Genomic DNA, 15,602 nt, shown 5'->3' with positions numbered 1-15,602 from the left:
TACTGCTGCAGCTAGTATTTGACATGATTTTTTTTTGCCATTATTTTACTTTCTTCCTGGATTTCTGTGTTTTTATATGCATGTATATTTGCTGTCAGAAATCAGAAAATTATGAGAGACTGTGTGATTGTCATTTGTTAGAAAATTCAATTTTAAAGAATGGATAAAGGTACAGAGACCTCTCATTACTATCAAAATTGGTTGTTACTTTGACAAAAGATGGCATGTGTTATCACAGCTAACTTTTGTCAGAAATTATTAACATGATATACTACTTAATATAAAATATCTGAAAAACTGATTTATGTCCTCATAAATAAAAGTAAAATTACCAATCAGTTATGTAGAAGTTAAAACTGGAGGTGAACATATGTAATGCTCACTGCACATTGCTTCCAGCCAAGAATTGTGGAATGGAAGTTCCATTCATCCTTTTTCTTGGAAGTTGGAATTACTGACAAATTAATACAGGTAACAAAACCAGAATTTCTGTGGTGAGTTATTACCTTCCATCTAGGCTCTCTGGAGCTGCAGGTATATTTTAATAGAATGTTGGTGGTTATTGCTGATTTTGTTACTGCTGTGATTTGCAGACTGGGAAGACAGCGTGTTATATGGTTCACAAGTGCTGGTCAGTTTGTATTTGGCATTGCAGTGGCCTTCACGTTTGACTACTACAGTTTCGTGATTGTGCGCTTTCTCCTCGCTATGGTAAGAAAGGCAGTTCACCCTGGCCCTTTTCCATGTCACTTCTTGCCCCTTCTCAGGAAAACCTCCCTTTTGTTATTATTTCCTCTCCTACTTCATTATTCTAAAGCCCCGTCTGTTGCACTTATTTCAGCAGAGCAGGGGGAGTCTGAATGTTCTTGGACCACAGCAGTTTTCCTCTTTGAATTAATAGAAAGCATCTGTATGAAGCAGTGTTTGGTACTTCCTCCATCCCAACCTCTGCTGGACTGGTAATTAAATGCCAAGTGTGAGCAGCAAACTCTGGATTCTGCATTGCAGCTGCTGTTGCATTTCTCCTTATTGTTAGAAATGGAATACATTTTTTCTTAAACTAGCAAATCTATAATAAGTATTATTTTTATCTCTACCATTTTGAGTGATGGAGGAGAGATGCGCATTTTCTCTTCCATGCATCTCTTTGGTCTTTTAAGCTGTATCTGGAATACTAAATAAATAGGCAGATATGTTTAACACCTAGATGTTTTATACTGTACTTAAGGGTATTTCAGTATATGTGTTTAGGCAGACCCACACACACAAGTTTATGTATGTGTGGTATACATCAAATATCTGACATGTATTTAATATTTACATAATAACCAATCTAAAAAAACATTTTACAGCCTAAAGTACATTCTTGAGCTTTTCACTACATAATGCATAAAGAAATTAGAATGCCATCACAAAAAAAAAAAAAATCTAGCCTATTGAACATGGGTTATATATTTGAAATTATTCCCATAATTTATTTTGTTCCTGCTGTGACAGTGCATTAGTCAAGACAGGACCTTGCATCTGGAGCTCCCTTTGCCTGAATTTCCTAGCAGGAAAACCTGCATCAGGTCAGTCTGGGACAGTGAGATCTACAGGAGTCCCTCTGCTGACTCCCTTGGCTGTTGATGCCAGGTCCTGTGGTAGTTCAGATAAGCAAAAAGCTCTGACCAGACCGATGCTGTAGGTTTTTTTCTGGCCACTGGGACTGATTTGCAAAGTGCAGTCCTAAACTCCAGCCCCATGACCCTGCGGTCAGTGCAGCTTTCCTACCAGTGGGCTCAGAATCGGAGACTATTAGCTGGAATATTTTTAACAGGAAATTTGATTAATCAAAGCAATATACTGAAATATTTTCTAGTCTATATTCTCTAGTTTTTTTTGCAATGTTTTAAGACAACAGGAATTTGATGTTGAGATATTTGAGAAATATATATATATTCAATAATATATATATGTATTAAGTGAAGAAATACTATTATGCAGAACATGCCAGTAATTGCATTCACTTGATACCACATGAGAACCTGTAATTGTGTATATATGAGATTCTCTTCCAATATTGTAAAAACTTTGATTTAATGAGATCTTTTACAAGTGTGTGGAAGGTAATTGTTCGTAAATGTGCAGTTTTCTGACATGCAGGTTATTAACTGTCTGCTTAAAAGTTGACATCAAGATTTTCAGAAGTGACAACTACTTCAGGGGACCTCTCTTTCCCAAGCATCCAGTTTGTGATGTCATTAAGGGATCTGATTTTTGGAGGAGAAGGGCTTAATGACATCAGCAAATTAAGTTTCTTCACAGGTGTCTCTTGCTGGCTGTCCCCCACTACAGAGAAGCATCCTAATTCACTTTACATTTTTAGATAGTGAAGGTTTGAGTGAATTTATTCTCCAGCTGATTCGCTTTCATGGTGACCTGTTTTTCTGTCAGTGTGAGACAGGCCAGTGCAGTGACAGTTTAGCATACACAGATGTATAACATTGTTAGCTGTTTGTTTTCACTGCTGGTGCACAGAGAGAGTAGAAACAAACCTCACTCTGTTTTTTTTTTTTTTCTTTTCTCTCTCCCACCCTCACAGGTTTCAAGTGGCTATCTGGTTGTGGCTTTTGTTTATGTGACTGAATTTGTTGGCATTAAAGCACGAACCTGGGCTTCTATGCATGTCCATGCTTTTTTTGCTATGGGAATTATGATTGTGGCACTCGTGGGATTTTTGGTTCGGACCTGGTGGGTCTATCAGATATTTCTCTCCATAGCAACTGTTCCCTTTGTCTTGTGCTGCTGGATGCTCCCAGAAACACCTTTTTGGCTGCTGTCAGAGGAAAGATATGAAGATGCACAAAAAGTGATTGATACAATGGCAAGATGGAATAAAGTCAGCACTCCCTGCAAAGTTTCTGAACTGTGCTCAGTCCAACGAGATGATCCAGCCAGCGGCAGAATGGGTGATGATGATACATCCTCAGCAAAGAAGCACAACATCTTAGACCTGTTTTGTAACTGGCAAATTGCAAGAAGGACCATCACAGTCTGGCTGATCTGGTTCACTGGGAGCTTGGGGTACTACGTCTTCTCCCTCAGTTCTGTCAGTCTAGGAGGCAATGAATATTTAAACCTCTTTCTCATAGGTAAATATTCTTGTACCTTATTCTGTTAATGACAGAACTGGAAGATAGCATTGAAAAATGTCTATAGATTTGACAGCCAATTTTTTACTTTGTTCATTCAATTGTGAACCGTGTTTGAAAAGTTTCATGCTAACTCTTCATAAAGTTGACTAACACAGTATCATTCACTCCAAATTTCACTGTATCTGAGAAAAAAACAAAATAGAATTTGTTGGTGCACAGAATTCTTCTCTCTTTGTTTTTCTGATTGTAAAACCATATTCTGGCTTGTCTTCTTTTTGCCTTGGAAGCTTATAATAGATCCACACAAACACCAGGGGAAGCAGGCAGACAAGCAACACAAAATTCACTCCGTTCTGTTAAAGGCACAAACTAGGAAAATGGGAGGAAAAAAATATTCCTTTTATCACTTACAGTCGTGATATATGGAGTTTGTCTGTGTGGAAAATATAGTCATAATTGTCAGAAGGAAGAGTCATTTTAGTTTTCTCAGAAGTGTAATTTTAATTAAGTTGTAATACTCCTTTAATTTTATCATCCTGGCTGTAATCTTTCTTTGGCATGTAAGTTGTTTATAAAGGCAGTTCAATGCATTCAGGGCCTGATCCAAAGTTTGTTAACATCAGTGGAAATATTCCACTGACTTCAGAAGACTCTAGATCAGACTTGCAGCTCTGAGCCAGTGAAGAATTAAATCATGTGCTTTGCTTTGTGCAGCTGAGTACTCTCAGTGAAGTAAATGTGACTGATCATGTATACAGGCTCACAGAAGGACTGGGGTTCTTATTATTCCAGTTTGTTTTGTCATGTATTACAGTATATTGTTAGACTGATGTGTTGAAGAGTGGGTGCTGGTGTTGCCCAGATAACTAAACTGCTATTGTGGAGTACACTGTACCCACCTCTTCTAAAAATGTTTTAGCACAGACACCGAATAATTACAACCTACTTTTTCCAACATAACCCCAAAAGATTGTTTCCGGATATTACAGGTGTATTGACATACTGTATGTACCTAATAAAGGAATCCAGGTTGTTCAGGGCTGTATCTTATGTTCTTCCTTGATTTTACATTGGACATAGTAGCATTCTTCCTAAGCAAATTGGCTTAAAACATGTCCAAACTGGCTTTGGCTCAGTATTGTTTGTCTAGGGGCAAATCATGCTTACATAGTGCAAACAGGTCTAGCCAAATGCCAGGTCCTTAGAGCAGCAGAAGTTTTTCTCTGGAAAGAAATATTAGGACAGGATAATCTGTATTATGAGTGGGATATTGTAAACCCTCTTTTTTTATGGAGAAGGGACAAAGCTGGAACTGTGCTCTGTATTAGTGGGGCTTACTCAGAAAACTGGATGTGGACAGACCTTTCTTGCCTTTTACTTTAAGATGATTTTGAGCTGATTCTGGGAGAGGCACCTATGGCTACCATCCCTGTCCAGGTGGAAACTGGCAAATCCTGAAAGGTGTGTCGGTGTGACACCAGCAGTATTCCCTCTGGGCACACTTGAGCTGTTAATGTGAAAATATCTGAAGGAGAAAAGCAGCAAATGTAGAGCTTTCAGACAGCAGCATCATTGTCATAGAAGCAGAACTGTGGCCTTGCTCTTTTCTGTAATTTTCCACCCCAAAGAGAACTGGAGCTGCTCTGTGCTGTGAAACCTCTTTCCCTTGTCCTTCTCCACTCCCACTTCCGTATTTTAGGCTGTTCTCTGTCTTCTGTCAGACTTTCTGTAACCAAATGAACAAGCCCAACACACTGATTATCTTTAGATTTTACTTGTTTCCTACCCCCTAGATCAGATAAATTCCTCATAAAGAGGAAGTTACAGTTATGAGATGAATATGTGTAATCATGGCTTAAACTGAGATAATTTCATACTGACAGGTGCTGTGGAGTTGCCTTGCTATATCATTGCTTGCGTTGCGATGGACAAACTGGGAAGGAGAAACACACTCATTCCGTTCCTTATTTTAAGTGCACTGATCTGTGTTTTAATTATGTTCATACCTCAGGTTAGTCACGTATGGTTGGAAGTGTTCCTATAGCAGAAATTGATTTTAAAGGATCTTAAGTCGGTAGATACAGGTGCTCTTTCTAAATCATAGAATAGTTACATAAAGGCTGGTTTTAAGTTGCAGCTGCCAGTCTAAGATAGATTTCTGTATTTTCAGTACAAGTTTCAATCTCATTGCTGGAGTCACACCTAAAATGCTCCCAGGGCTTCAGTGAACCAGGACTGGTAAAATTGATATGGAAACTAGTAACTTACTGAGCAATTTTTAAAAAGCAAGCAATGAGTATTCCTTATTGTTTAAAGAAGAGTCACAACTTTTGAAGAATGTAAATTATGTTTGGAAGGGTGTAATTTGCTGGTGATATATTTATTTATGCTCTCTTTCAATAGGATTTCAATATATTAATTATCTTGGCAAACATGGCTGGAAAATTTTCCATAGGTGTGGCATTTGGCCTTATATATCTCTACACAGCAGAACTTTACCCAACAATAGTAAGGTAAGAACTTTTACCAGTTATATATTTTTCATTAATTAATTTTCATTAATTAATTTGTTATTCTACACAAGATCCAGCAGCTCTTGGCATCAGTGGTGGTGATCTGAGAGACTTGGGATGGGACGAGTTCCTCATCTGCCTCAGAGCTGTCTGGAGTTTGGCTGTACCATAGTTTTTTATTTATTTTGCATTCCATGTGCATTGATAGGTTCCATTGGGGAGCTAGAAGAATACTCAATATTTTCTTTAACATCTTTATGCCTTTCTTATAAGTCCTGGTTATTCATCCTGTGATCTGTGCTGCATGATAATTATATTTTTAATCTTAATTACAGAAGTAGCTGAATTTCACTACAATATAAATTTACATTGGCATAGCAACAGCTTCTTAGTATAATTGCTTAAAGACACAAATCTTACTGATGTTTTAAGTGTCTCTGTGTTTCTAATTGTTTCCTTTAACTGCCACAATTCTTACTCAAATTCTTTTCTGTGTAGATCACTTGCTGTTGGAAGTGGAAGCATGATGTGCCGTGTAGGAAGTGTGGTTGCTCCTTTCTGTGTATATCTGAGAAGTGTCTGGATTTTCATGCCACTTGTAGGTATTTATTTCTCTGGTGAATGTTTTTTGGAAAGGTGTATGTGTTGCTTTTTTTCTCTTTAGTAATTTACTAAGTATGTTTTTCATGTGACAAAGGAACCAAAAGCTGAATATTTATTTCAAAAAGAAAATTGAGTAAACCATTCTAGTTGGATATGTTCAAGTCCCAAATTCTAGTAGCCTCATATTGTTAAAAATATGATGCTAAAGCAAAAGGGAGACTGAATCACTGAAATATTCAGGAAAGTTTTTATGACAGAAGACAGAAAAAAATATTTATGCTCTGAATCCTAGCATAAAATTGATAAAAATATTCTGTATTTACCATGTAACATTTAGGAAGTGTTGTAGTCCAGACTTTTTTGCAGGCCTAGCAATTTTTGACCATGCTCCTGATTTAGTTTCACTTTTTTAAAAAGGCATAGTTCTTCCATTCCTGAAGTCACCACAGGTGGCTGGATTTTCTGACAATTATGCCTTAACATTTTCCATGGCTTCTTTGGGACGTTGCATCTTTGGAATAGCCTCCCAAAAGATCAATAATGTTTTGTGTTTACTATATTTGGTCTCCATACCTGTCCCAAAGCTCCTGTTCTGTGTTTTTCACCAGAACTGAACAAAACAGTTTATGAGATAGAAAAAGATAAGGAAATGGTATATTGATCAGCTTCATGGTGACTTTGACAAGCAACAGAACCAGGTCAGATTACCATTAGGTCTTGTCTTTTATCACCAGTTGACCCAGAAAAGAGAAGTGGGACCATTCCTTTGTGTACTTTGGGCATTATGTAGTAGATCCACTACTACAAAATATTTATATTTTCCCTGCTTACACATTCCTTCATTGCATTTCTGTTACGAAGCTTTTGCTGCTTAGAAATCCTGCAGCAATTCAATCCATTTTTCTCCTGAAGGATAAATAAAGCTTATATATGTAAAACTAGATGGAATTATAAAATTTGCATTAAAGCTTTAAGTAAAGAAATGTTTCTTAATGATTTTAAACAGTTTAAATTCTTTCAAAAACCCCTTAGAATTCACTGTGACTAGGGCACTGCTGTTATATGTAGTTTATACATGTCAGAAAGTGAAAGTGTAATGGGATGTGTCTTTAACCTGGATTCTTTGTCAAATTGTATCCACAATATTGGAATTTCCTAACCAAGGGCATTGTGTCACTTTGATTTGGTAACTAAAAAATCTTTAGTTTAGATTGTTTCATAGAATTCTTCTGAGCTCATTTTATGATTTAAATTAATAAGTTTTGGTTGTTTTCAATGAAAACTAAGAGGATGAAAGAGACTACAAATGAATTTATTTCTTCAAGTTCCTAAAAATGTTTTATTTCTTAACAATGTCTCCACATAAAACAAGATATGATCCCAGAAAAGACAAAGAAACATTTGCACAGCAGAGTGGTCATGGGAGAACATTTCTTTTTTCCTCTTGTCAGCATTTTGCCTTTACTGTCTGAAATAAGATTTAGCTGTGCAGAAGTGCTGCAGTTAGACCACAGATAGAGGAGTGCTCAAACATTTTGGAGAGCAGTGCAAATGTCATTATAAGTACAGGAATTATTTCAGCTATGAACAACTCTCAGGGTAAAAAAGCTATACAGATTTTTTGTAGAGTTGAGTAGTAGTTCACAGTGAACATGTTTCCATTATTAGCTCCTGTTAAAGAGCATTTATCAATTTATTAAATAGGATGGTCTTGAGTTGGAGCTTAGCGTGCCAAGTCTCAGGTCAAGTAAGTGTTTTGGAATGGAAGTGAAATCAAATGTATTACATTTGTAAGTAAACTGATACACATCACCCTGATCTATTGCAAACACCACACACTGTTGAACAGTTACTACTGCTATTTGTTTGGCACTCTGCCTCGTGCACAGTTATGCCACCTGTGAGTACTGTAAGCATCTTGAGTGGCTATAAATCTTCAATAAGTCTATAAATGGAATAACTTGACAAGTATGTTTTTCATGCGACAACTTTATAGAAAATGTGCAGTAAAACAACTGCTCCTTATATATCCTATTTCTGTTTCTCAGCTGTTAAGAATTATGTAACAATAGCCCTTTAACAGGCTTGATTTTTCAATCAGAAAAAAGATAAATTAGAAAATTAAAAAGCCCACACTGATGTTTATAAATTAATACAAACTCTCTATCAAATACTATCAGTTTTTCATGTAGAAATATAACCTTTTTTGTTGAAGTAGGACTTTTTCAGGGGTATTTAATTCAAATAATCTTTTGCTCTGGAGTATATATATCAAGTCCTAGTCTTAGACCACTGCAGAATTATAAATGTTGCTCCAGAAAGGGAAGAGGACATAAGAAAAATTATGGTAAATATTTTCTGAAGGTTTCTATGGTATCTGTTAGAAGGTGTTGGTTGTACTGAAGTGTTGGGAACACTCTAAGAGTTTGTCTAAGCAAAAAGTCAGATTTCAAATTAACACCCTGAAAACACAATGCATTTAAGCATATATGACTGTCAAATTAACTTCAACATACTTAATACCTTGTACAATAACTCAAATACACTTTATTTGCAGACATAAGCATTTGACCACATCAGGAGAACATTTTCTGATACTGAATTATATATTTAAAACAGCAAATACATACATACAAAATGCACACATTTGTAGCGTGCAAGAAAAGGGTTAAATTATGTCAGATGCCTTATGAAGAAGTGTGCCAAGACTGCAAAACAGTTGCTTTTACGAAATGTGAGTCCCTTCATTGATAACTGTGGCTACTGCCCCTGAAAAGGTAGATTACATTTGAGAAGTCCTTGAATTAATACACTGTGACTTAATTGTTGCATACTCTGTCTGTTGTAGGAAATGCTGGAAAAAGGTTTGAGGGTCAGGGAGAAGGGAAATGTACTGAATTACTCAGCATGCAGCAGCTTTCACATAGAGAAAAAAAAGGGAAACTAACATGGCATGAAATAGAGTTATGAGAGCTGAGATGAAAAGGCAGGAAAGGTGGTGGTGTATACACTTACAGAATAGTGAGAATTCTCAGGGGAGTGAGAGGTAGGTTCATGAGGAGGGAAAACATGAGAAGAATGCCAAGTGTCTAAAAAGAATAATGAAAAGAGAAAAGACACATATTCAAAGCACACAGTGTTACTTTAAGCTTGTTCTTTTGAGTATCACTAGTGACCCAGTTCTCATACATTCCAAATTTATGGGTGTGTATAAGATCCAATATCCTTTACAGGCCCCAATATCCTCAGTTATCAACTTCTGACAGACTAAACGGTGTACATAAAAGAGGATACTGTGGAATAGCTGCCATGTGTCAATTCATCCTGTCTTTCCATGGCAGAAAATCATGTCTGAATAGAGGGGAAAACATTTGACACTCAGAGATGAGATTTTAGTATTTTGGAATATATTTTTAAATATCATCCTGCCACATAGATGTCTAAAAGAATCTCACTCAGTTTGTGCCATTTCCTCTAGTCCTATTACTGCTAGGATTCTTTTTTAACTTTCATGGTAAGACTGTGGCTTATATTTTCACTGTAATTTGTAGTATTTAACAGTATTTTGATTTTTTTTTGTCTGCCTCTATATTTATTGCAAATGCGAAAAGGAGGGTATGCAACAGTGCATTTTGCTTCTCAAAAGAATACATTAAACAAACTGTCCTCTTTTTTTTGCAAGGGAAGAGAAGCAAAACCAGCATGGTGCATATGCAGGCAAATAGCACTGTTCAAGGTTACAGTAGGGAATTCTGATTTTAAAGCACCTTTCTGACTTAGAGTCTGGCTTAGCTAAAGATAGTAGCTGGGATGTTCTTGTCTCAAGCTCTGTGTGAGAGATGTAGGCACAGTGATTCCAAATGTTCTCTTTCACCCTTGGAAAGAATGCATTAAACAAAGGACAGACTTCAGAATCAGCACAGGGCGAGATAAGGATAATACAGCATCAAAGTTCACAGCCACAGAATGGAAAAACACTGAGACCAGGCATGATGTTCTGTGTGAAAGCTTTTCTATGAGGAGAGAATTAGGTCATTTATAACCTGGTGTTGGAGGACTGTTAGGGGTTTAATGCTGTTCTGTACTCAGAGAACCAAAGTGGGAATTGGTGTCATTGAACAAGGCATAGAAATGTCTGTGTGAGGGAATGTGAAAAGAAAGCATAGATATTCCTAGAACAACTGAGTGTTTCTCTACTGACCCCACATTATCCTGATCCTTGCACCACTTATGCTGTTGCTTTGGAATTGTGTACACCATGGATGGGCATATCCAAAATGGGATCCCAGTGCTATGTCAGTAGATGACTGCACTCCTAGCAGCTCTTTGAAACTGAGTTTAGCAAAGTATTCCTGTTGAGAGCTAGCTCATCATCTACTGAAGAGCTCTCCTGAGCACAGATGTGCACTTTTGTGGCTCTGGGCCAATGAGCCATATTGAGAAATTCCAATCTGGTTGTGTAGAGCAGGAACAAGCACACAGGTACGGGTACACAGGAGCTGGAGTGTGAATTGAGATTACAGGTGGTAGGGAAATTGTAACTCTGTGAAGATGCCTGTAAAAATAAATGTATGCAATCCTAGAATCGGTTCTTAAATACGCGCCTGATACTGAAATACCGAGTGAAGGTAATACGTGTTGTTAAACAGAATTATTCTTGCTTGCACTGTATTGATCCCTTGTGAACAAAACACTTCACTTGCTCATTCATTAATTCTGCATAATCTTTTCATTTATGCAACAAAAAAGGTAGATCTTTTATACAGGCAACATTTAAGACTTACGATCTTTGCTTTACAGTTGCTTGTGCTTTATTTTAGATTTACTCTCAAGCAAGATCAAAACTATGGTTAGCTTGAAAGACTTATCTACCTTTACAGCTGCTGTTTATTTCTTCCAGTTGCTTGTTGGAATCATGGCTCTTCTGAGTGGAATATTAACCATAATGCTTCCAGAAACACTGGGAAAACCACTAACTAATACTTTGGTGGAAGCTACAGAAATTGGAAGAAACAAGAAAAGCTCTTCAGAAAAGACTCCTCCAGCACATAATGGTGCAGAATTAGAAAAGATAGAGCTGTTTGGTCAAGAAAAAGTCAGCACTGACAAATAAAGCAGCAGCAAAATGTCTGTTCCCAATTTTAATCACTATCTAATTTATAAGATCTTTGTATTCAAGAAATTGGACTGTTATATAACATCTGTGCCTTGTACTTTGTATTCTATCTTCCCTTTTCAGTAGAGCAATTGTATGAAACCTTTTCAAAGTGACTGAGTTACTGCAGAAAATTTGATAGGATTTCTAGATCCCTTGTCAAAATTATCCAGACTTTAAAACACTCGTCTGACTTGGTGTGACCAGTTGGAATGATTAGTCTAAATGATGGAACCTATCTGATTACATGTATGTAAAAAAAAATATGCCAATTCTTTGCTTCACATTTTCTGCAGTTAGGTTTGTCAGCCTACAGCAAAGTGCCCTGCCTGATCTCATCCTGTTGCAGCTGCCAGTTACAGGCTTGAGACTTCAGAACACAGTTACAATTCAAGAGAGAAGCCTTAACATTGCATCAGGTCATATCAAGAAATTGAAACTAATTTATTATTTTTATTTTTCTTTCAAGTTTTCTACTAGAAATGGTGCCATTGCTAACAAAGGAAAATATACTATGGCACAGCTTCTGACTGAAAAAAAAAAATACTAAGTTTGCAAAACGTGCAAATAGTTTGTATATTCATTCTGTTGAATGGCAAATATATTTTTATTAGGGGTTTAGGAAAAATAAAAGTTCCCTGGATCTACTGCTGTTTTAGTTTAGGTAAAACTAAACTGTCTGATCCCATTTAAAGTCATATTCATTCCAGACCATTATTTCAGTGCACCCTTTCTCACTTATTTCAGCTTAGATCTAGCATCAGATTTTTCATAACTTCTAAGAGTAGACCAGCAACTTTGCCAAATGCCTCCAGAGAGGTCTTCATAGTCCTCAGTGAAAAGGAATAAATGGCATATGGCTTTTGTTCAGGCTCTCTGCACAGAAGTGAATTTACTTATTAATTTTTGGTAGAAACGGTTTCCACTCACCATTTTCCTCATAGATCAGCTGTCTGTAACTCATTTTTCCTTATTATATCACACAAAACCAGTTAGACAAATAGAATTTAAAAGGTGGTAGCTGGAGAACACTGATCACTAGAAGATTGTCTAGTTTTAGTCGAAGTGTCAGAACATCCCACTGCTGCTACACCTCGTGTGCATCAACACTTGTTGGTGCAGTGGTTCTGCCTTATGACTCTGGACCATAGAAAACTGATAGAAAAGAATGCATCATTCTGGTTGCTTCTTTTATGACTTTCTCCCACCTCCCCTTTTTCAGTCTATCTCTTGGCCTGGGGATTTCTTCTTTGTCTGAGGATCTGCATCTCTTTTGCTTGACCACCCTTGGTTTGAAGGGAGCAGTACAGGCACATCTGCGTGTTGAGGTTCAGACAGCCCTCTCTTGCCTGGGTTGTGTGATTTCAGTCCTTCCTGGTTTGAAATCAGTGTTTTCCCCTCTCAGGCCCCTATTCTCATGGCATAGTCTCATTAAAACAAATCTTCCTTGACCTTTGCCATGTACCCACCCCAAAAGATATCTATATTACTGTAGATATTCTATATACTGTAGAAATTACTGGCCACATTTTTCAATTATATCTGCTCAGTTTTATTAGTTTCAATGACTTCTGAAACCTATATATATATATATATATATATATATTATTGTTTATATCCCCTTACAAAAGATTTTATTCTTCACTGCATTCTCCTAGAATTTGGTCCTGCTGTTAGAAGAAAATAATACCCTATATGAGGATTAACATGCTTTGAAGCAAGCAAAAATCAGTAAATTTAAGTTTAGGTAGTTCCTCTGAGATAATTACATAGAAAGCAGAAAGGTGTCTTCATGCTTCTTACTTAATTCTATGGGTGTTCCAGTGTTTGCAGGGAAAACCTCCAGAAAGACCTGCATCGAATACTGTGGCTTCTGTCCAGATATATGAGTTCAGCAAAAACACTTAACCTTCCCCCTGTGAGTAATCCCATCATTATTCTGAGAATGACTTGAATACCTGCTTTGATGACTGAAGATCAGATTACTCACATGCTGTGGTTTTTTATTTTTCTGAAGAGCAAATCCAGTATTCTTCCACTGCTTTCAGGTTCCCCTCCACTTCCCAGAGCAGAACAGCTCTCTTTATCTCCAAGATCTCCTGCCAAACTCTGCCTGCCCTGCCTTAAATAAGGGTTTAATCATGCTAAAAACCCACCATCATACAATACACCTAACAAGGAATTAAACTGGTACTGTCTTGCCTTTCAACCACCCTCCCCACACACACAGCTCCAAATTCCAAGTTTTGGGGTTCTTTCACACTGATACTCCCTCTTTTAATATCTTAAAACTCTCTCTAACTCCATCTATCTCAAAACTCACTACTCACAACTTTTAGGAATAGTACAGTCTATTTCTAACAAGGTACTAAAGAATATTTACAATTAATTTTTCTGTTGTTTCCTTACCTGCTGAGTAACTGATTTCGGTCTTAGAACTGAAATCAGCCAATGCAGATTCTGTGTTCCTTTGGCTTGAGGGATTCATGACCTGGTCATGTGTAATCAGTACACATAAGGTGAAGAAAAGAACAAGCAGAAAATTGAATACACAATGATACTGATACTGCTTACAACTAAAATTTAATTATTATTCTAGACCACAATGTAGCTTGATGGATTAACCCCAAAAGCCATTTCCTCCTGTCGCTGAAGTCAGTTGGTATTTGGTCTATGATTCAAATGACCCCTGAATTTCCCTGAACTAATGATGTTACTGTTTTTCCTTGGAAATAAAATATTTGTTGATTTACAGGTACATCTTTTGTGATTTTATGCATCAATAGCAAATATGATTAAAAAAAAAAGAAAAAAGAAAACAGCATGTATCTCTATGTCTCTAGCATTTCTATTTGTTTGTTTTTTCCATATGGGCAAAAATGTGTTAATACTAGTCATGCATTATAAATGTAGGAAAATCAGGGTGAGTTGATTCCTTTCTCTTAAATATTCATAGATTTTTTTAAAATCCTCTTGCAAGAGAGCACTGAGTTTGAGAACAAATACTTCTCTTCCTATGGGGTATATTTTCATTTCAATGTTCATAAAAAGAATTAATTTTCATAATTTCTCACTTTGGTTCACAAGTCCTTTTATGTTTGTATTTGCCATCCTTAGTGCGAATTTTTTGTGCTCATCAACGTCTCTGGAGTTACACAATAGTTCTGTGAGATAATGAATTAGAATCCTTATCTGTCTTAATTGCTGGGCACTATTGCCTGATGGCAAATGTTTTTGTCCAGAATTTGATATCCAGTAGACAGTCTTGCAATTTGTTAAGGCCATACCTTTCTGGGTTAAATATAAGAATAAGAGCAACTATTGTTAGTTTAATGATAACTAAGGAAAAATAACAAGTACATGTGTTTGGTATTTCAAAATTGTATTTTTAAGCTATACTAAAAGATGTATTTTCTACTTTAACAACTTCAATTGTGCAAAATCCTGTAATTTAACCAACTAAATATAAAAAAAATGCTATGCAAATCATGTTCAGTTATTATATGCTTTGGGTGGTACCCTGAATGTCTGAACAAGGGGTGAAGCCTCCTTGAAGGCTGAGGGCTTTTGTGTAGTGGCTCTGTGGAAAGACAAAATGGCCTGACATTCCAGCTCTGGGATGGAGTGAAGGCATTCTCCTGTGTCTTCCAGTGGTTTATTTTACCAACCCCTTAGGTGCAGTCACTTAAGAAGCCTCTGTGGCATCAGGCTCAGCAGTGTGCATGTGAGTGCCTTTTGGAAAGGCTTAGGAAAAGGTGAGCTCACTTGTGCCATGGACTCTTGGTCCAGAAGGGCATTGTGACTACAAAAAGGAGGCTCTGACTTCATCCTGTGCCCTTTACAAACATCTGAAAAATGTTTGTCTGAATCCTAGAACAAATTCCTAGGGGAGAAATTAGACACAAGAACTAAGAAGAAAATAGAGTGTTGACAAAAACTGAGTTTATTCTATCAGGGAAAATTCTAGTCAATGCTGACAATTAGTTACCTCTCACAGGAAGAAAGACTAAAACACATCTATGTTCTGACAGCCTTAATTTTATTCACACTCCGTTTAAGTGTGTGGCTGGTGTTTTGGCATTCCATGGAGATCCCTACAGTTTAGGATGGCAAATATCATGTGTATGTCTTTTCCCTCTTTGTCTTTGGAGGTATAAGCCAAGATTGGATAATGTATTAAGTGGTGACTATGAC

General features: G+C 36.8%; 1 protein-coding gene across 6 annotated transcripts in view; it reads left to right on the top strand.

Annotated features, from left to right (window-relative positions):
* Nucleotides 1–14,166, top strand: part of SLC22A16 (solute carrier family 22 member 16) — a 31,688-nt gene extending 17,522 nt beyond the window's left edge. For 5 of the 6 annotated variants that reach the window (XM_030267740.4, XM_072926780.1, XM_072926781.1 and 2 more), the window contains 6 exons: nucleotides 594–711; nucleotides 2,585–3,134; nucleotides 5,021–5,148; nucleotides 5,541–5,650; nucleotides 6,149–6,248; nucleotides 11,154–14,166. In XM_030267740.4, coding sequence (XP_030123600.4) covers nucleotides 594–711; nucleotides 2,585–3,134; nucleotides 5,021–5,148; nucleotides 5,541–5,650; nucleotides 6,149–6,248; nucleotides 11,154–11,366 — 1,219 coding nt within the window. In that variant the 3' untranslated portion in view covers nucleotides 11,367–14,166. The remainder of the gene's footprint in view (nucleotides 1–593; nucleotides 712–2,584; nucleotides 3,135–5,020; nucleotides 5,149–5,540; nucleotides 5,651–6,148; nucleotides 6,249–11,153) is intronic. The other variant, XM_072926782.1, reaches the window with a different exon arrangement.
* The last annotated feature ends 1,436 nt before the right edge of the window (nucleotides 14,167–15,602 follow it).

This window comes from Taeniopygia guttata, chromosome 3, assembly GCF_048771995.1.
Source record: "Taeniopygia guttata chromosome 3, bTaeGut7.mat, whole genome shotgun sequence".
NCBI classification, from domain to species: domain Eukaryota; kingdom Metazoa; phylum Chordata; class Aves; order Passeriformes; family Estrildidae; genus Taeniopygia; species Taeniopygia guttata.
The sequence above is the reverse complement of the archived record's forward strand: the minus strand, read 5'-3'. Positions and strand labels throughout refer to the sequence as shown.